The following is a 21,767-nucleotide window of genomic DNA, read 5'->3' as shown; positions in this document are numbered from 1 at the left end:
TTTTCCTGCAATTCTGAACGCCGCCAAGCTTCCTATAACTCTGTCTCTAATCCTTACTCAACCTCCTTGGTCCTCTCTATACAAATCCTCTTAAGCCTCACTCCGTTTTCCCACAACTGCTCTCTGTTTTTCTCTCTCTGTATCTCACGGTCTCTGTTGTTTTTACAGAAATTCCGGTTAATTATTCTCAAACCCTAAACCACTGTGACACACATACTTATAGGCTTAGTGATTAAACCCTAATCCATGTAACCTTAAGCCAAAGCCCATCTCGGCCCATAAACCGACCTAAGATAAATACCTACGTCGGCCACCTATGTAATTGCAACCCTAAATTTAATTGTAACTTAAAACAGAATTAAATGAAAAAAAATATAATTAAATAATTAAATCCACTTAACTAATTAATTCCAATTAAATAACCCAATTAAATAACTAAAAACACTTAAACAATAAACGCCAATTAAAGAAAAAAAACAAATAACTTAAATCAATTTAAAACACATGACACATAGGTAAACAATTAAATAAAATAATTAAACCAAATAATCATGCAAAAATACAATAAAAATAATAAATAAATGCCGAGACTATCCTTTTAAAATTAGGGGTATTACAATCACCGTTTCCGCCGCCGAGGCTAAAATTTTGGACGAGGTCCAAGCCAAATACCCCTAGACCTTTGGGGATCTTGAAGGGATGTTGCCTTTGTTCCTGGACTTTGCTTATAAAACCACATGCGAGTTGGTAATCGGCCTTCGAGAAGCCCGAGATCTTACCTTGGCCAAGAAAGATTTTGATTCCCTCGACCGTCTCCTTACTAATTTGGGCCAAGCGTAGATCGACGTAGGCTGGGCCCGCGACATCCTTTTGCGGATTAAGGCTTTGGGGGAACGTGATAGAATGGTAGAAGAAATAAAAGACCTTCGCGATCAGGTCATCAAAGAGGAAGGAGTGTTATATAATGAAAAGATCCGCTTGGCCGATTTATAGGAGAAGGTGGAGTCGAGAGAACAGCACATTGCTTCTTTAAAGGATGAGATCGAGTGCAGGTCATCTCAACTTGGTCCTGCTATTTTAGTTTTAGGTGATTTGCCCTGATATTGTAACACCTTGTACCAAGGTATTCTTAGTATCAATTTATGTAATCTGTACTTTGAAAAATATGACGATCTTTTACTAATAGAACAGTTTTTTTATTATTATCGTCCATCTTTTCTCTTATGGAAATGTTATAAATGACATTTACAAGTTATTAAGTGAATCAGAAATCATACGCGGCTTTTGGCCGAGGCCAGGCGATACCATGGTTGCTACAAGTAATCTTTTCCAAAGTTATAACCCAGAGGCCTTCACAAATGATCAGTGTTTTTCTTGCATGACCTCTACCAGAGATAGGTCCAACCAGGAATTTAAAAAGGAGAAACATGCCAGTCATTAAAAAAAAACTAGAGTAAAGCGCAGGGCCCCTCGAGCCTTTCTTAACATCTTACACGAGTTCTTGTATACAATAACAGTGCCTTGAATGGGGCTTTCAAATTAGGAATAATATTTTTTCAACCATTTGGCATTGAATGTGCCCAATATCTTTTTGCTTCCAATCCTTCCAATGTCGTAATACCCACTAGAGCTGGCAGCCCTTACCTCGAAGGGACCCTCCCACTTTGGTGTGAACTTTGGTGCAGACGAGTTCCGCATCACATGTGTCACAGTCTTTAGAACCAGGTCGCCCTCTTGAAATGCTCGAGGTCTAACGGTGGCATTGTAGGCCCGAGCCACCCTCCTTTGGTAAACCACCATTTTGCTTTTCGGCTGCTCCCTCTACTCCTGAAGCCCCTTGAGCTCCCCGATCCGATGGTCGAACTGTAGCTGGCTCCGTTCGGCTAGACTTCCGGAAGGAACTGCTATTTCGACCAGGGTCACCGTTTCTGTTCCATACACCAGAGAGAAAGGCGTTGCGCCAATAGCTCCTCTTGTTGAGGTACGGTATGCCCAAAGTGCGAGTGGCAGCTGCTCGACCCACTTGTCATGCTGCTCCTTCAATGTTCAACTCAAGATTCGAATCAGTATCTTATTGGTGGCCTCTGCTTGCCCGTTGCCTTTCGGATAATAGGGCGTCGATTTACGGTGAGCCACCCGATACCTTTGGAGAAGCGCACGGACTCGACTATTGATGAAGGGTATCCCATTGTCTGAAACAATGACTCGAGGTATGCCGAAAAGGCATATAATATTTTTTTTGATGAAGTTTGCCACTACCTGCCCGGTTGCCGTTGACAGGGCTATCGCCTCGACCCACTTAGTGTAGACCTCCGTTGCTACTAATATCCACTTCATTTTTTTGGACTTGGGTGAGATTGGTCCTATCAAATCCATAGTCCAGGTGTGGAATGGCCAAGGCGCGTCTGTGGGATGCAGTTCCACAGTTGGGGCGTGGATGGCATTGTTGTGGGTTGGCATTCTCGGCACTTTTGGGCGTAGTCTTTACTGTCAGCTTGCAGAGTAGGCCAATAATAGCCCAGTTGTATAATCCGATTGTACAATTTCTTTCACCCTTGGTGTTCATCATTGTGAGCTTGCTTCAAAACTTCACGAGCTTCGGCCAAATTGACGCACCGTTTGGCTTTACCATCAAAGCCTTGCCTCATTAGTTCGTCGCTGCAAATGAAGAATCGGCTTGCCTCTCTTCTGAGTAGAGCAGCCTCTCCAGGCTCCTTTAGGAGCGACCGGTTTTCGAGATACTCTACGTACTTGCGCCTCCAGTCTTCCTCGACATTGGCCACATCTTGGTTCCCTTCGAACAGCTCTTGGCAATTGCGACATGCTTTCTAAATAGCCGCTGCCTCCTTTGCTATCGTCGGCCAATAGTATCCCTATTTTTGTATTCTTCGGTATAAGCTTAACGAATTGTCACCACATGTGTGCCCGTGAATTTCACCCAACACTTTACTAGCTTCCTTCCTTCCGACACACCTTGCCAGAGTTCCTCCGGGTGCCCTGAAATACAACACCCCCAGATACACTGTAAAATTTTTAAGTTCCACCAAAGGGATATCGCCCACACCACCCTTCAGCTGCGACTTGTAAGGGTCTCGCCAATCCTTATCCTCAGAGTTCGCAAATTGTACGTTGTACAGACATGACTCATTCTTTCTGTGAATACAGATATCTACTGATTCCCCTGTGATCTCGACTTTGGATGCCAAAGTGGCCAAAGCGTCCGGATGCCGATTAGCAGTCCTCGGCGCGTGGGTTTTTTGAAGTTCACTAAAATAGCCACTGAGTTTCTGGATGATGGTTCTGTATGCGGCCAAGGCCGGTTCCTTGATAGCATAAGAGCCATCTAGTTATTTTACCACCAAGTTTGAATCTCCTTGCACATGCAACCGCTTGATTTTAGCTTCTCGTGCTGCCAGGAAGCCCAGCACCAGAGCTTCATATTCTACTGTGTTATTGGAACATCCGAAGGTGAGCTTGTATGAAAGATTCTGGGCTTGCCCCGTTTCAGGGGTCAATACTACTCTTGCGCCGCCTCCCGTAGAGGTCGATGATTCATCAAATGACAGCGTCCAAATCATGTTTTCATCCGCACAACAAATTGAATCGAACTCGTCGAGAGGAAGGTCATCGTGCACCGGCTCGAAATTCCTGGAAGGGAATTGGGCTATCAGATCAACCATGGCCTGACTTAGAATAACACGAGGTGCTAGGCATTGGATATCGAACTCGGCCAACGCCAAAAGCCACCGCGCGACTCGCCCCGAAATGATCGGTCGCGAGAGCAGGTATCTCAGCGAGTCACATTTGGTGATGAGATGAATGGTATGGGCTAAGAAATAATGGCGGAATTTCTTGGCCGCAAACGCGAGGAAGAGGCAATGGCGCTCTATCGGGGAATAGCGTGCCTCGACACCTTGCACAACTCGGCTGATATAATACACAGGGCGCTCTTGACCATCCTTTTCCTGGGCGAGAAGCGCTCCAATGGAGCGTTCTGTCGAGGTTATGTAAAGTCTGAGGGGGATCCCAATTCGAGGGGCTACCATGGTGGTTGGCGAGGAGAGCAGTCCTCTGAGACGATTGAGAACTTGTTGATGCTTCTCACTCCATCTGAACTCAGATCTTTCTTTCATCAAAGCGCCAAAAGCATGAGTCACTTTGGCAAGTGCCGGTATGAAGCGTCGTAAATACGAAACCTGCCCTACCAAACTCTTTAGTTGCTTGAGGGATTGTGGCGGAGGCATTTCTATGATAACTCGAGCTTTGCTTTACTCGATGTTAATCTCTTGACGATGCACTATGAAGCCCAAGAAACGGCCAGCCTCGACCCCAAAGGTACATTTCAGCGGATTCATCCTTAACTTGAACTTCCGACATATTTCGAAGATACTTCTCAAATTAGCCAAATGTTCACTTCGAACTCGGGATTTCACTACCAGATCATCCACATCGTCCTCCATCTGTCTGTGTAACATGTCGTGAAAGATAGCTGTCATGGCCCGCTGGTAAGTGGCTCATGCGTTCTTCAAGCCGAAGGGCATGACTATAAAATAGAAGTTCCCCATGGGGGTGCGGAATGTTGTTTTCTCTGCATCGCACTTCTTATTTGATTATATCCACTGTATCCATCCATGAACGAGAACATCTCATGCCCTGAGGTCGAGTCTATCAACTTGTCAATTATAGGCAGCGGAAAATCATCTTTAGGATATGCCTTATTTAGATCTCTAAAATCTACATAAACTCTGATTTTTCCATTTTTCTTCTTCACCGGAACCACATTCACCAACCACGTGGGATGTTGAATTGGTTTGATAAAGCCGGCTCGCAAAAGCTTCTGTACCTACTCCTTTATTTGCAACTCAAGGTCTGGTCGAAAGCTCCTTTGCACCTGTTTAACCGAGCATTCATCCGGTCGCACATTGAGATGGTGAGCCACTACTTGAGGGTCTAGTCCGGTCATTTCTTCATATGTCCAGGCAAAGACATTTTCGAATTCTTTGAGTAGAGCTACCAGTGCCGCTTTCTCATTTTCTTCTAGCTGCTTGTACACATAGACTACCCGGGAGCGGCCATCATTGGCTAAGTTGACTTCCTCTATTTCATCTTGACTGAGCCAAGCGGATTCGCCTGACTCCAATTTGGCTTCCTTCTCCGAGCTCGGGGATTTTACCTGACAATACTCTACTCGGGGGCGCGGTCTCGCCCGAGATCGTGCCCCCCAACACCATCATAAGCGGTATGTTATTCTCTCATTGGACAAACGTATCCTTTTGCAGACAGCTAGCCTCTTCTGGTTAGTAGCCGACCCTGGCATCCTTCCCTCCTGTTGGTCAATCTCTTCCCATTTCGGTAGAGGAAATGCCCTCAATGGCTGGGATTCCTCTGCATCTTCTAACTCATTGAAGAATCCAGCCTCCACCATATGAGACTCTCTTTTAATAAACGGTCGATCGGAGCAACAGACCATTACTTGCTTCCCGTTCCAGAACCCCTTCATGCATTGGTGATACGAGGATGGCACGATCCCGAACTTATGCATCCATCCTCGACCCATGAGCAAATGGTAAGAGGTGTCCGAATTAATGACATGAAATTTCACCGAACTTTTAAACTTCCCAATGGCCAGCTCGGCCATCACGTGCCCCTCAGTTCTTCGGATATCACTTCCAAACCCAGCGATCTCAGTTGGCCTTCGGATAAGCTTCTCATCTGGGAGACCGCTTCGGCGAAAGACTTCCAGAGGCATGATATTGAAGGACGATCCATTATCCAGAAACGCCCGTTTTAGCTCGACCCCATTGAGCGACGCCGTGACATACAATGGCCTATTGTGTGGAGTATGGACACATTTGTCTTGCTCTGTAAAGACTATAGCTGACCCAGCTGACTTTTGTGATACAGTGAGTGGCGCGATAGACGCTACCTCTTTGACACCCTCCTTCGCCGCCAACCACAGAAACTTTGCTATTTCCTTCTGGGCAAAAGGAGAGAAATCCATCTTTTAGAGAATATTCTTGACAGGGGCCGTTCCCAATAAACGAAACGCATCCAGGTCATGTTCTTCTACCAGCACGACCTGGTCAACATTCTCCCCGACCCCTTCCTTGCTAATTGCCACTTCCGCTACCATCATTGCTTCGCCTCGATCGTGCGCAAGGAAAGGCTCCTCTCTCACATCCCTGGGGTGAAGAATGAGTTCGCCACTAACAATCCGCATCTGGAAAGTATTTCTTAATGCCCAATAGTCATAGGTGGGGTGACGAGTATACCGGTGGTACAAGCAATACTTCGGATTAGCCATCTCCTCTGGTGTGGGCTCGCGGGCCACCTTGGGCAGCCTGATGCCTCCATGTTGGATCCATTTCTTAAGAATAGTCTCTACTTCCTCTGGAGTGCATGGGAACGGCGGAGGAGCCTCGTCCGGATTCTTCGAGCGGGGAGTACGGGCTGGTCTTGCGCCCCTCTTGTTAGGAGACTCGTCCGCAGCTGAAACTTAAGGTCTACGCCTACCTCGATATTCTTCCTGTGTAGCGGCCTGTGCACAAATAGCGAGGTTACTTGCCAAATTTCGGGATGCCTCTATCAGGTCGGCGAAAGTGATGAGTTTGAGGTTAATGAGATGGATTCGGTAAGATCCTTGCATGCCTTGTATGCAAATCTTAGCCAACGCTTCCTCTTTATGAGTCTCATAGCATTCCATGGCTCGATCATGAAATCTATGGACGTAAGTAAGCAGATCCTCTCCCGGGCCTTAAGTCTCTTTAGTCAAGGAAAGTGTAGTCACCCTTTCCTCTGCTGAAAGAACTTCGACTGGAAAATCGTGGCTAATTGGTTCCAGGTAGTGAGCGACCCGGACTCCAAATTCACATACCATTTGTAGGCCCTATCCGTGAAAGTTTTTGAAAACTCCCTAAGACGCAGGGTATGATCGTTTCCGAAGGGCCCTAGAGCCTTAATAAACCGTACCACGTGCTCTAGGGGGTTCCCCTTCTTTCCATCAAACTTGCTAAACTTGGGGGTTAGGTACCCTGAGGGGTAAGGGAGAAACGCGATGGATTGCGCGTAGGGTGGTTCGGGGGCTACCTCCTGCATCAGTATATTCTTTTCGTTTCGCAGCAGTGTTTGCAGGTCCGCCATAGTTACATATGGCGATCGCTGCATGGGGTCCTGCTGATGTCCAAATCCTTCCGAGCCCGTGTCTCTATGACAAGCCTCTCTCCGACTGGTACTCAGCATACTCAACCTTGCAGGCGCTGTAAGAGGAGTACTAAAAAGGGTTCGACGAGCCCGCGGCGGTGTATCCCGCGTTCGCCTGTGTCAACCAGTGGCCCGCCTTGCCTCGGCTGACGACAAGAACGTCTGTCGCGCCGGATTGTCTGGGGTTGCAAGTTCACCAGAGAGAGTATCATTCGGATCTGCGCCTTGCCGCAATGCTCCTTGGTCAGCAATTTGTCGCAGCAGGGTCATTACTTCCCTCTGAGTGCCTTCTAGCTGCTCCATTCTATGCGACAGTGCGTTATGGGCTTCGACTAGCGCATCAGGATAGATAATCCTGGTTCCAGGGAAGTACGATCCCGGCATACTTACAGACCCATCGTAGCCCTCGCCCAAGGCAGGGCTGGTTTGAGAGGGCGGACTGATCTCTCGTATGCTTTACATAGGTGAAGTGCTCCTCCCTAGTGAAGTCGCCAAAATGTTGATGGTAGTTCGTGAGTAGGATAAGGAGATCGTTCCACGTAAGCCAAGAGATCTGAGATCAGTATCCAAGTGGAGATCCAAGCAACACAAGGGATTCTCTAGGTATGGAGATTAAGAAAGGGAAGGCCGACCTCGGTACCATGCAAACTCGAGCTTGTCAGAGGATAATTGTTAATGTGGTGGTTGATGTCCTTTAAGGCTGATTAACACCCCTATTTATAGCGTTTACCTCCTCGGTCAATGCCTTTTAGTCCTTTAGCTGAGCCCGCTCTTATCCAAAGGTCCGATGGCCTCTTCTTCTGACAGATGAGACGCTGATGGATGGGTCGCGGCACTTTGCCCCCAGGTCAAAGGAGGTAACGGCGCTCCCTAATTAATGAGAGTCTTATCAAATGTCTTTCGCAATTAATGTGTTTCTTATCCTTCATCGCTCGAGCTTAGGTACCGGGTATCCTTTCCCCCTTATGCTAGCCTCGGACTGAGGCAACCCCTTAGATCTCAGCTACCTATCCACATGTCCTCAGATTCCCGTGCTTCGGTAGGGATAGGCCCCCTTTCGAGGTCCTGCCTTCATGACCTCGCGGGTTCCGATCCCAGTTCTATCCCGAGGTCTTCTTTGCCAAGAAAGGAAATGTGTAAACAGGTAAGTCGAGGTTGCTCTTTCAGAGAGTACCCTCGAGCGAGCCAAGGGGGGAGGAGCCCATCCGACTGGAGCGAGACGCGTCCACAGTAGAGGAAGGGTAACGACCCCTCCTTCGGCCAGTGAGTTCCGTTATTGGATAGGTAGCTCGAGAATACCTAATCCACCGTGGGCACGCCAAGTCAGCACTGGCCAGTTGTGCCTATGTTGCAGAGGTGGCGCCACTTAGTCAGCAATCGTGGCGCGGTCATCAACACCTAGCTACCCTTCTTTTTCTCCCATCCCTTTTTTGAATAAGACAATTCTACAGGCCATTGTCTCTCATTCCCCAATATATATATATATGTGTGTATGTGTATTCTCACGTCGCACAGGTTTGACTCCCTTCTCAACTTCTTCCTCTCTGGCTCTCTTCATTATTCACTACTTCACACAAAAGAAATCATGTGCAATAGCTCAGTCGAAGCAACCGAGAGTCTGCAGAAGAAGAGTTCATGCGTGTTCGATCGGTGTTCAGGCTGTGTCCATTCAGTGTTCGGTAAAAAAAATGATTGACCGTTGATGGGAAATTATATATATAGTTAAAATTTCTGAGCGTATTGTAGACTTTCTTATGACAGATGGTGATCAATAGTTGCCATTCACCATATATTACACCTATTGCAATGTTGATGAAAATTTTACTCACTATCGCCTTCTACTAAAAACTTAAAAGAAATAAAAAATACAAAATAAAACTTCCTTTGGTTATCTATTTTTTCTCTTCCCATCCTTCTTCATCACACATTAAAACAAGTACATGTTATATATATATATATATATATATATATATATATATATATATATATATGGGTGCACAATGGTGGCCATACTAGTGGCCTTACAAGTAACTTGCATCTTGATACACAAGTTGCTTGATAAGCTTGATGGGCACGATGTGGCTTGGCTATATATATATATATATATGTTATTTGTAATACTCCTTAATTTCAGAACACGAGTTGATCAAATCTGTGCACAAAATCAGGGAAGTATCAAAACAATAAAGTATTTTAAACAAGCACAGAGTACAAAATGAAATAAAAGAATAAATAATACGCTGAATAAAAAATAATAAATAAAAATTAATTAATGATTCTCCAACAATTACAACTCGGGAATCCCATGACTCAAAGGACTCCTTAAAATATTATCAAATAATCTAATACTACTTAAAAATACACAAGATGAATAGATGAATAACACTCTCCCAGCTGCGGATCTTCAACCTCGAGACTGGAACCTTTAATAACCTGAAAAAATAAATCGTGGGTTAAATTCTACAAGCAAGTTCTCTCTACCAGACCTCTGAAAATCAATAAGTAGATAATCTCTGATCAAAACCAAACCTAATAAAGTTTTAAGTTTAATAAACAATGATACACATATATATAAATAGTTATATATAGTATAACCTTCACATCCCTTAATAGTTTCATTAATTTTCAAAACCATTAAACCATGATTAAAATATAATCGTACCTAAACCAATTCAAAACTCCTTCTCTTTTAAAGAGAAACCCCTTCAATCTTAACTCAATTTTAAATAATTATTTAATCATATAAATAATAAAATATAATTTAAGAAAAATTATATTTAATCCAAAAGCCAATAATGAATTTAATTATTTAAACCATATAATCAATACCTAGGCTTTGACAAATCATCCATGTCTCTACCAATATTATTTTATTAATATATATTAAACAATAGACTAACATGTCAATACTAGATTATTCTAATTTAAGAATATCTAATCTTAATCCAACTTATACATACAACATCCATTGATAAAATTTAATAATCTAATACACATAGAAATTTAATTATACTTTAGCAATTCAATCATGCCATTATGAATATATTTATTTATATATTGGCAACTCAACCATGCCTCCTTAAGTATATATATTTATACTTTGGCAATTCAACCATACATCCATAAGTATATTTATTTATACATTGGCAATTCAACCATGCCTCCACAAGTATATATTTTATACTTTTAAACTAGCAACTCATTCATGCTTCCTATGTATGTATTTTATGCATACAAATATTTAGGCACTATATTTACGCCTATGACAACTCATCCATGCCTACAACTTAACTATGTATCAACTTTAAACTTAATAGTAAGCTAATTCATATGTAAACATCTCCTGTAGGTTATAAGCATATCACAAATTTGCTAACCAGCCTCTCCAAATATATCAAATAAGAATAATAATAATAATCATCTTAATTGATATATATATGTATACAAACATACACTACACATATATTATATAATATATAAATATGTATAATATCATCCATAATAATCTTTAATTATTTAAATCATATATATACATATATATCAATATATATATATATATATATACACACATCCCTCCATACTTATCCTAAACAATTAAACCATATATACACATATATAAATAATTATATACACACACACACACACACACACACACACTTCCTTCCATAAAAATATATTTTTTAATTATATTTACGTAATTTAAATAATACTAAATATCGTCATAAATAGTTTCCCATAAATACTCCATTTCGGTAAATAATTTTCCGATACTATCTCACTAAAACGTAAATACCTCCTAGTATGATAGGAATCTGATAATGAAATTGGTACCATTGGAAAGAGGACGAAAAATTCTTAAATTTGAGCTCAAGAATGGCCTAATTTCGATTTAAAATGACTGAGTTATGACCGTTTAAATTTTGAGTAACAAAACAGTTAAAAATAATAGGTTGAGCTCATTCGCTACTATGAGCGCGACCACACCGAATAATAATTCTGTTGACTATACCAAGTCAACGGTCCCGATGTGCACACGCACAGAACTCCATGTGCCGCGATGTACCGGATCTCTTCTCTGTTGATCAAACCACACCAAAGCCCAGATGCACATGCGTACCAAACTTCTATGGAACTCCATCACACCGGATTAACTCCCTATACTAAATTAAACCAAGGGCCCAGATCAGCGTGTACATTAATGCTCCATAGACCTCCCCACACCGGATTACTCGCCCCCTTGATGCGGTTCACAGACGTGCATAAATATATACGAATATAAACTGTATATATTATCCAACAAATATAGGAAAAATATAATGAAATAAATTCCTAAAAATATAAAAAAAAAATACCAGAAATTTGAAGAAAATTACAGAAAATTCATAAAAATTCTATAAACCCTAAATAACCCTCTTGGGGTCATAGATCAAGTATAACAATTGATTTTAAATATATATATATATATATATATATATATATATATATATATTAAAATTCAACAATTCTAAAAAATAAAAAAATAATAATAAATTATGTTTTTAATATTTCAATTTAATCCTGTTCTAATCAAATAAAGTTAACTTAATATATTTTTTTTAATCCGTTCTAATCATGATCTAAATTAATAAATTTAATTTAAAGCCTTGATACTCAAGGTGAAATATTTATAGATTCTAAGAGGAAAGTTAGAAAAGAACTCGCCTGAAGGTTTCAAAATGAAACTGAAACTTCAAACCTTGATTGCCTCCTTCAAATCCGACGCCCTCTTTCTCTAATCCGGCCTCCTCTTTGTCGGCCTTCTCCTCTTTTTTTTTTTCTCTCTCTTATTTTTCTAACGTGTAAACTTTTAACCCTAAAGTCTTATGTGTATATTTATACACATTAGAATCCATATCCTACTCCTACTAGGACTTTCAAATAAAATAATAATCCTTAAATAATATATATCTATAAACATATATTATATTATATTATATTATATTATATATATATATATATATATATATATATATATATATATATATATACCTTCCATAATTAACCTATTGGTTAATTAAATCATATAGACCTATATATATCCATAAATATATATCTCTATATATATCTTTCCATAACAATTATTAATTAATTATATTTACATATAATTTTATATATTTATAATTAATACAAAAATGATCATTTAAATTATTAAATAACCATGGACATTTATTAATTAACCCAATTAGGTTTCATACAAGCCCAAGACCACATCTTTTGGTCCAACTTCCCTTAAGCCCGAATCCAATTAATTTAAATAAATCAAATAATAAAATAAATACTTAAATTAAATAAAAAAAAAAAAATAATTACACTAAGCACATAAACAAAACTACAACCAAGTCACACCATACCAATAAAATTAACACGCTAACAATTCAATCAATATAGTTAAGTACACACACAACAATCATCATATTAATAATTCACAAAAAATAAATAAAATAAAATAAAATAATTAATCTAAGCACTCAATAAAATAAATTAATTAAAATTAAAAATTAAAATAAACGCAATTAATTCAAATTAAATCATTTAAAATAAAATAAAAGTAATTAATTTCAATTAATAAATCCTTTAAAATATCAGGGTATTACATTATTTGTGTATATGTAAAAAGTAAGAAAAAGAATAGAAGTGAATGAAATTAATTTCCTTTCTCTCTCTATGTTTTGCAGTTTTCTTTCTCTATACTTTGGTCATTATATTTATAACACGTTGTCAGCATGAATTAACCTTTTTGTTAGTAGTGCAACAAATACATCTAAAACACGTCTGAAGCGTGGCAGACCACCATAGTCGCTAGTTATTCCTTTACCTACGTTGTGTCAGATATCATGACTTGCATGTGGGTTGACCGTGAAGGAGTTTGAGAATCAGCATACCTCGGTGAAGCCTAACCTCCTGGAGATACAGGTGATGAGGATGAGTGTGAGCTCGTGCTTGAGTTGGAATCCGGAATGGATCGAGATAGAAGCAGCGACGTACTTTTCGGAGAGAAGCCTTCCATACCAGCACGGTTGCTTGTGGTGTTGATTTCCATGGCTCTCAACGATTCAAGGGTGATGAACGGTTGAGCCTTTGCATTTGTAGGCTTAATGGGGGTTGACACGCACTGTGCTTTGCTTTTGTGCTAGAGAAGTGGCTGCCATCGCTTTGTTGCGGGTTGTTGGTCCCGTGGAGGTGTTGTTATCACTTGATAGAGTGGCAGTGTTTTTGGCGGCCTTCAAGGTGAGAGCCTTGTTCGTCGTTGCAACCACGACATTCTTGCTAGTATTTTTCAAGCCATGAGCAATTTGAATCTTCTTAGAAGCCATTGATGCGAGTAAGAGAATGTGTTGATTCAGTGATTAAAGAGAGAGAGAGAGAGATTAGAGGCAGAAAGATTCCACTGGGCGTGTTAGAAATTTGTTCACACTAATATTTGTATCTGGAAATCCAGGAATGAAAATAAATGCAACAAACAATCAATTTTATTAAATATCAAGGAAAATGTGTATAGTTCTCTGTTGGTAATTCTATTACAATCAGAATCTCCCTCTTATTAAATCTCTTTCAGAAATCAGTACAAGGGCCTCGGGAGCGTGATCATGAACCGGTGGTTGAACTTTGTTTGAGTTCTTCAAAGTTAAAAAATACTCAAATGAATTTTCAAACGAGGGTCGACGAGGCTTTATCTCGAATGGTGAGTGAAGACCTTAAATGAAGAATGACGTAGGTGTGGTACGTTTGTTGTTGTTCTTCTTTAGAAACTTCAGAGTTTTTGTTGAGTCAAAGCTTCGGCAGAGCTTCGATGTTCTGTTCGTTTCTTTCTCTGTGTATGTGTCTGCCTGTGTGTTCCCGAAATGTGTAGGGTGGCCTTGTATTTATAGGCCAAAAATGGGGCGTTTGATTTGGAAACTCCCTAATGATTGTGCAAATTTTCCATAAATAAGGTATTTGTTTTCTTTTATTTGAAAATCAATTTAAATTAAACCGCCGTTTTCTTTAAAGGCCTGGACCTTTAGGATTTTGACACGTGTCCATTGATGGAACCCGAATTTGTGGAATTTAATTAATTAAAAAGTATTTGACTTCTTGACCAATCCGACGGTGATTAGACCATCACAAATTTTAGGCATCTACAAATTGCCCTCACTTCATGGCTTGGCGTCATGTATGCTTACCATGCATGGGTGGCAAGCTTTGAAGTATCTTACCCATTTATTTATTTATTATTATTTTTTGTAAATTTGAGCTCTTAAGTTCAAATGTACTGATTTGAATTTAATGGGCTGGATTGGGCAGGAAACCTGAGGGGATTGTCGATGCAATTTACCTTAAATCTAAAAATAGGGTCTAAAGCAATGCAGATCACCCAAATCTATTTATTAAGAATCTCTCAGTGTGATAATTAGTTCAACTAATAACTCATAAATGATATGTAACAATTAACAAAAAATGATAAGCAATTGGGAACTACTTACTTATCATTAAACCAGTGCGCTACTGAACCAAATGCCAAAAGAATATACTCCATAATTAATTATAATAAAGATAAAGTTTTTCTCTCTCCTCGATCACTTTCTCACTCTATAATTTACCTTGTCTCCTTACAGAGAGAATTATCATGTATAGACAAAGGACAAGGATAGTGTGGAAATAAACTTGAAAATTAGATGGAAAGAGAGCAAATTTTTAGAGAGAGAAAATTACAAATTTATGTTTGGGTGATTTAATTTATGTTTATGTGAGTTGTGAATGGCCGACCATTAATGACCCGCTAATTATATCTTTTTTGCCAACTAACTCGTTTATGATTCATTCACTTAAGTCACTCATCCAAAATTCATTCATTAATGTATAAGTTTGGGCGGTTCGGAGAGAGAAAAAATACAATATATCTATTATCATCAAACTACACAGAGATGGTGCCAAAAATTATGTTCAGAGCATAACGGAATAAATTTTTGTAAGATACGGCAATTTTAAAATTTTATAAAAATTTACATTCAAAAATAAAATTTTATAAAGTTGAGGGGGCCAAAAATTAAAATTTTAAAGAAATATACTAGAGGTGGCAAATTACAACACGACCCACCAACACGACACGAGATAAGCGGATTTGGGTTGACTTTAAACGGGTTCGGATTATTAACACGATTAATCCATTTATTTAACCATGTCGGATTTTGGTTGAGTGGTTCAACTCATATAATTCGTTTATGATCTGTATAATTCAATATGTTATAATCGTGGATATGACCTATGTAATATGTTATCTGTTTAAACTCAATTACTATGGATACTTAAGTCATTTAATATAAACCTTATCTACTCTCGTTTTAATAAATAGGTCCTTAAATGGGTTAACAAGTTTACCAGTTTAATAAATAGGTTGGGTTAGTATTGAGGGTTATTGACACGATTATTAAATGGGTCGGGTTTGAATTTATCTATTTAATATAATACCCTTACATCAACACGATATGATTATGACCCATGAACATGAATTGCTATTCTTAAAATATACACGCAAAAATAAATTTTGTAAAGTTGAGGGAGACATAAATTAATACTTTAAAGAAATATAAATGCAGAAATGAAAAAAATTTAAGTTGAGGGTGGCAATTTTTAAAACTTAAAAAATTATGCATATAAAAATATAGTTTTTTAAATATGGGGGGGCGAGGATAAACAAATCAAAAACCAGAGCCAATTACTAATTCCCAACTAAATTCAATAGTAATATTTTCTTTATCAACCACTATATATATAATACATTAAAAAGAAAAAAAATTATTGCATAGTTCAAAAATCATTAATATCAACCAATTACTAACTAATATACAATGGAAAAGCAAATTAAAGATGGCACAAAACTGACACCGTAGAGGCACCAAAAGTAATTATTTATTCTAAATGTGAATTTATTGTCAAAGTAAAAATAAAATAAAAAATATATATACAAATTGTTATAATTATATATGTGCATAGCAAAAGAAAAGAAAAGAAAGCGAAAGCACTTTTATATCCCAGAGCAAAAGACACATGGGTATTTTATAGGTTCAAACTGAAGCTTCCTGTGATGTAAGCTAAAAGTGCAATCTCTCTCTATGCCAAGGGACCATCGTCATGGATGACGAAATGTCTAAAATCTAGTCTTTAGCATGGTAGATTTCATTTGTGATATAAGTATTTATGATGATTAGGATTTATTAAAGAAAGCGAAAGCACTTTTATATCCCAGAGCAAAAGACACATGGGTATTTTATAGGTTCAAACCGAAGCTTCCTGTGATGTAAGCTAAAAGTGCAATCTCTCTCTATGCCAAGGGACCATCGTCATGGATGACGAAATGTCTAAAATCAAGTCTTTAGCATGGTAGTTTTCATTTGTGATATAAGTATTTATGATGATTATGATTTATTAAAGAAAGCGAAAGCACTTTTATATCCCAGAGCAAAAGACACATGGGTATTTTATAGGTTCAAACTGAAGCTTCCTGTGATGTAAGCTAAAAGTGCAATCTCTCTATGATTTATTGTACTAGTCACGGTTACGGTATTGATTATGATAACAGTGTAAAGAATTTGGATAAAATTTTTTTTAATATATATTCTCTCTCTCCCTTATTGACATTTCAGCCTTGAGCAAGGAGACCCAACAACAGCAAGAAATGTGTCCTCATATACAGGCGGCAAGAGTAGAATAGAGAATTGGGTCCAATTAGAAAAGGAGGATTTAGAAATTGTCAATGAGATGGACAAATATTAAACATAAATTTAGCTGATTTGGACTCATTGGTGGACTAATATTTGGTGAAGAAATTGTCAACGTTTAACACACATCAACTCTACTTTTCACTCCCCAAATAACCCCATGCTACCATTCCTATCCCATCATCCCATGGTAGACAAGTCTCATGCCCTTAATTTTCTTTTCTATGCTACTAAACAAATAATTAGGAGTGACAAATTACGACATAACATGACAACATGATACGAACACAACACAAGTTAAAAGGGTTTAGGTTTGGCATAAACAAGTTTGGGTAATAAAATGATCGATACGATTAACTAATTTACTTAATTGTGTCGGGTTAGGGTTGAGGGGTTCAACCCGTGTAACCTGTTTATGACCCATTTAACTCAACATGTTATAATCGTGAATTTGACTTATATAATATGTTACATGTTTTAACTTAATTACTATGGATGGTTAAATATTTTCAACATAAACTTTGTCTATGCCTTATGATTTTTCTTTTTATTTTGAATATTTGAGTTAATTATGACAAATTTTTTCTATTTTTGATAAACAGGTCATTAAACGGGTTGACACGTTTACTTGTTTACTAAACGGGTTAGATTAGTGTTGAGAATTCTTGATACAATTATTAAATGGATTGAGTTTGAGTTTACCTATTTAGTATAATACCTTTATATCGACACGACACGAATACGACTCACGAATACGAATTACCACCCCTACAAACAACCATCAATCATATGATGCACAATATGCATTTTCAGTAAGACCATTAGAAAACAAAAAAATTTATTATTCCCTTTTATTGCAGTAAAAATATACAAACTAGTCTTCTAACCATTGATCTTTCGTAAGTGCGAAGAAATTTAAAAGAAAAAAAATCAGCCACACAAAACAAACTGGCTTTCAGCTTGGCTGATCAAAGCTAACCATATTTTGGAATCAAAAGAATATAATAAATATATATATCAATCATTCAAATTTTTTTTTTTTTTTTTTTTTGGCAAAAGCAACGCCCTACGGCATCTACAAGAGACATAGCAAACCATACACAAACCACATCCAAAACAAACAAACGAAACAAAACGTAACGTATATAACAGACATGACCAAAAGACCTAACAAGACAGGACCACAGAACCCACAAGTAGAAACAAAGTCTAACTGATATAACAGACACAGTGCAATACATGGAGAATGAGGAGCAGAGAACAATCTTGGATTGAGCCCATCCATGGAGTGGACAGCAACAATTGATGCTAAAAAGAAGAAGCCGAACGCACAAGAACAGACTGGATAAGCACCCTTCCCACGCACCAGCACCAACCAACACCGTAAGAACACCTGAAGCGGAGAACACCCAAATCGCAAAACACCGGGAGAGATATAAAGCAGCCCCAACACCCAAGACTGCAACAAGTGAGAAATATCCCACAAAGGAATTTGATAAGTAATGTCATGACCAATAGAAATCCAGGGAGGAGCATGTGGTCCCTTGAAGGACTTATTCAAAGGGCTCCCAATAGTGATAGCCGCAAGGCCATGAACAACGAACAACCAGAGCGGTATACACCAAAGCTGAAGGACTTTGGCCTCATCCAGACTGAAAATGTCGATGCCAGTGTGGTGGAGACAGGGTGGCGTCCAAGCCCAAACCAACGTCGAGGCAAGACAGACATCAATACAACACACAGAGAAAATTATAACTAAAAAAGAGACGACAAACATATGACTTGGGTCAAAGGGGAAGAGCGGAGCACGACACCCAAACAACGGCCAAGGGATGGCTCGAGAAGGATTTATCATAAGAGTAGCCACATGGGCCAGGTCAGATAGACAATTAGCAAGAAGAGTTCGATCCAACAGCAATTGGGCTTGTAATTGGACCAGCCCAACTCCAAAAAAGGAACAAGTAGTGGATTTAGCCACCACAAGTATAGTCAAGAGGAACAGTGAGTGTAAACGTGGGTGGAACAACACAGCACATTCCTGCCAAACGGCCACTCTACAAGCCACAAAAGTATTCAAGACGAACTAAGACGTGTGAGGGAAAAGAGGACACGTCACCAGACACCATGCAAACCGAGGACAGCGTGCAGGCGAAGGAAAACATGCCAGAATGGATGGAGCGGCAAAACCCCATCATCGGAGAATCCAGCAACAAGAGAGAAGCACCTCCAAGCATGATGAGAAGCGAAACAACCGCTCCCCAGAAACACTCCAGGCATATAACAGATTCCGGTACCACTCCCCCACAGACTATAGAACACGATAGCTAGAAGAAACGAAAGGAAAGTCAGATTGGAGACATGAAACCGTCCCATGCAATACCAGAACCCTATCCACCCCATCCGGGAGCACTCCCACAAGCGGAGCCACGACAAACGCCGACCAACAACCCACACAAAAGAGAAGAAAAAACACACACCAGACTACACCGCCAAGAACCCACCCAAACAAAGACAGAAATTAGAGACCACAACAACACTAGAAGAAGCCACCAAGCCCACAAGAAGAAAACCTCACGAGTAAAGCGAAACCGGAAACGCGAATAGCTGGGAACAAGCATCACGTGCAACCCACAGCAAAATCACACAGCACCAGGAAAGAAACTCAAAACTCTTCTCAGACAAAGAAACTCAAAAGAACTGAGAACTCTCGTGAGAGAGAAGAACTTCCTTGCTCTAGCTTGGATATGGCAACTGAGACTTGTGCACACCCTTACTCAAACACAGAAACTGTATGTTGGTATATATTATAATATGTATAGGCTGTATATTGATGGGTGTTGCATGCCATTTCCTCCAATCATGACTAATATTTTAGAAGGTCAGATTCTCTCACCGCCCAATATCTAGCTAGTACGGCGAAGCAGCAGCTTTTTATCAATCATTCAATTTCCTTCTCTTCATAGTACTCTCAGCAACCAAATAGAGGTATAAGTAAGGTCAAGCAACATATTCAAATCAGAAGCATCAAACTATGATTAGCAAATCAGAAGAGGGCTTTCAATTTCCTTATCTTCAGAGTACACTCAACAACCAAATAGAGGTATTAGTAATGTCAAGCAACAGATCCAAATCAGAAGCATCAAACTATAGCTAGCGCAAATTAGAAGAATCAAAATGATATAAAAAATTAAAAATTTATATAATTTTAGCGAAAATCAGAAGAATCAAGTATTACAGTCAAACACATACAGGTATGATTTTATATGCAGACCATATAATCAAATAGATCGAAAAGTAAAATTCCAATAAAATTGTCAAGTCCAATACGTGTTCCCTGCGTATTCTATTCGTGTCTAATAAAAAATAATTTTTGGACATTTCACAAAAATATCGGTACTAGAATACGTGTCCGACACTGATATGAGATTTTTGCAACTTGTGAAATATCAACTCTACCTTCCTTTCTTTTGATTGGGGTGTTTACTTTTCCAATAGTATTCTGTTTGAATAATGACTTTGTTTTCTCCCCGAGCACATTCCCAGTCACATGCAATTGATCAAATACCAACGTCCCATTCGACCTTCCCTCTGATTCCGGTTTGAATCTAGCAAAGCCATGGGGTTGATGCAAATTGCAAAGGTTGGACTATATGCCCTCCCATTTCCTGCCAAAGATAAGGTCGGTAACAGTCCATTGGTCATTGTTGAATTTGTTGGGATGTAACCATCCAAAATATGGGAGAGATATCTCTTTCCCAAACGATCATAAGCCTATATATAAATCCAACTTTTTTGTGATGTTGGTCTGTCTTGAATCATTCAATAAGATAATATCTAGTAGTAATTCAGACAAATGTTTAACGAATAATTATAATTATTTTAATATCATATCTTAATTTCAGAATAAAATAGAAAGTCAAAGTTGTACAAATCATTGACGTACGTGTCAAATTAATGAGCCATGCTATGTAAATTGTAGAATATTTAAAAAATCATCAAGATGTGAAATTACAGTGTAAGACAAAGTCAGAAGGTCAGCAACAAGAAGTCATAGATTAAGAAAGAAGATATGGAGAAATCCTATGAGTAAGCTCCTAACTTTTCATACTAATTTCATCCATCTTAATATATATATATATATATATATATATATATATATATATATATATTCATGGCAAAATTGTTAAGGGTTAATAGTCAGAGAGATAGCTGCCTCAACTTTTCCTCAGTTTTCTCTCTTCCTCATCTCTCTCTCGCAGGTGCTCGACCCCTTCTACTTTGCTCCCAGCTCCCTTCCATAGAAGTGGAGAAGTTACTTTACTTGCCTCCCACATGTTAATAATATCGGCGTGTCACAATAAGTTTGTATGTGGGTGGTTTTTCACGCCTTTTTTTTGTTTTGTATGATTAGATCTGTTTTGTTTGGTTTGTTTCAGACTCGACATGGTGGATTTGTTATTTTCCTTTCTGCTAGATTTCTGATCTAGATCGATTTTTGTTTTTCTCTGGCTTGATTTGATCTTGTGCGGGGTTGGGTGTGTGGAGGCGCCTTATGGATGCAGTTTTGGAACTGTTGCCTTGATGATGGTCTAACCTTTAGTCATTCCAGTTTGCTGCTCTTCTCCCTAAGTGATTTTCGTTCTACAGCGGTGACTCTTTCTCAATAAATCTGGAGCCTATTCTTCATTTTATCGTATTATTTCATGATTTGTATATCTTTATCTGGCTTGGCTTATGTCTTTGTATTGCCTCTTGGCTTAGCCTTTGTGCCTTTCAAGTGATATAAAAAAAAAAGAAAAAAAAGAAAAAAAGAAAAGAAAAGAAATAGTT

General features: G+C 38.8%; 1 protein-coding gene across 1 annotated transcript; it reads right to left on the bottom strand.

Moving 5' to 3' along the window:
* Positions 1-2,549: 2,549 nt before the first annotated feature.
* Positions 2,550-4,244, bottom strand: LOC132316511 (uncharacterized). The gene is made up of 3 exons (XM_059814984.1): positions 3,381-4,244; positions 2,915-3,323; positions 2,550-2,806 (listed from the first exon to the last, which is right to left on the bottom strand). The coding sequence occupies exons 1-3, from the start codon at positions 4,242-4,244 to the stop codon at positions 2,550-2,552; spliced, it is 1,530 nt and encodes a 509-aa protein (XP_059670967.1).
* Positions 4,245-21,767: the final 17,523 nt, after the last annotated feature.

Source organism: Cornus florida, unplaced genomic scaffold, assembly GCF_030987335.1.
Source record: "Cornus florida cultivar Cherokee Brave unplaced genomic scaffold, ASM3098733v1 CherokeeBrave_3.0.0_Hap2_Chr07, whole genome shotgun sequence".
Taxonomy (NCBI): Eukaryota; Viridiplantae; Streptophyta; class Magnoliopsida; order Cornales; family Cornaceae; genus Cornus; species Cornus florida.
The sequence above is the reverse complement of the archived record's forward strand: the minus strand, read 5'-3'. Positions and strand labels throughout refer to the sequence as shown.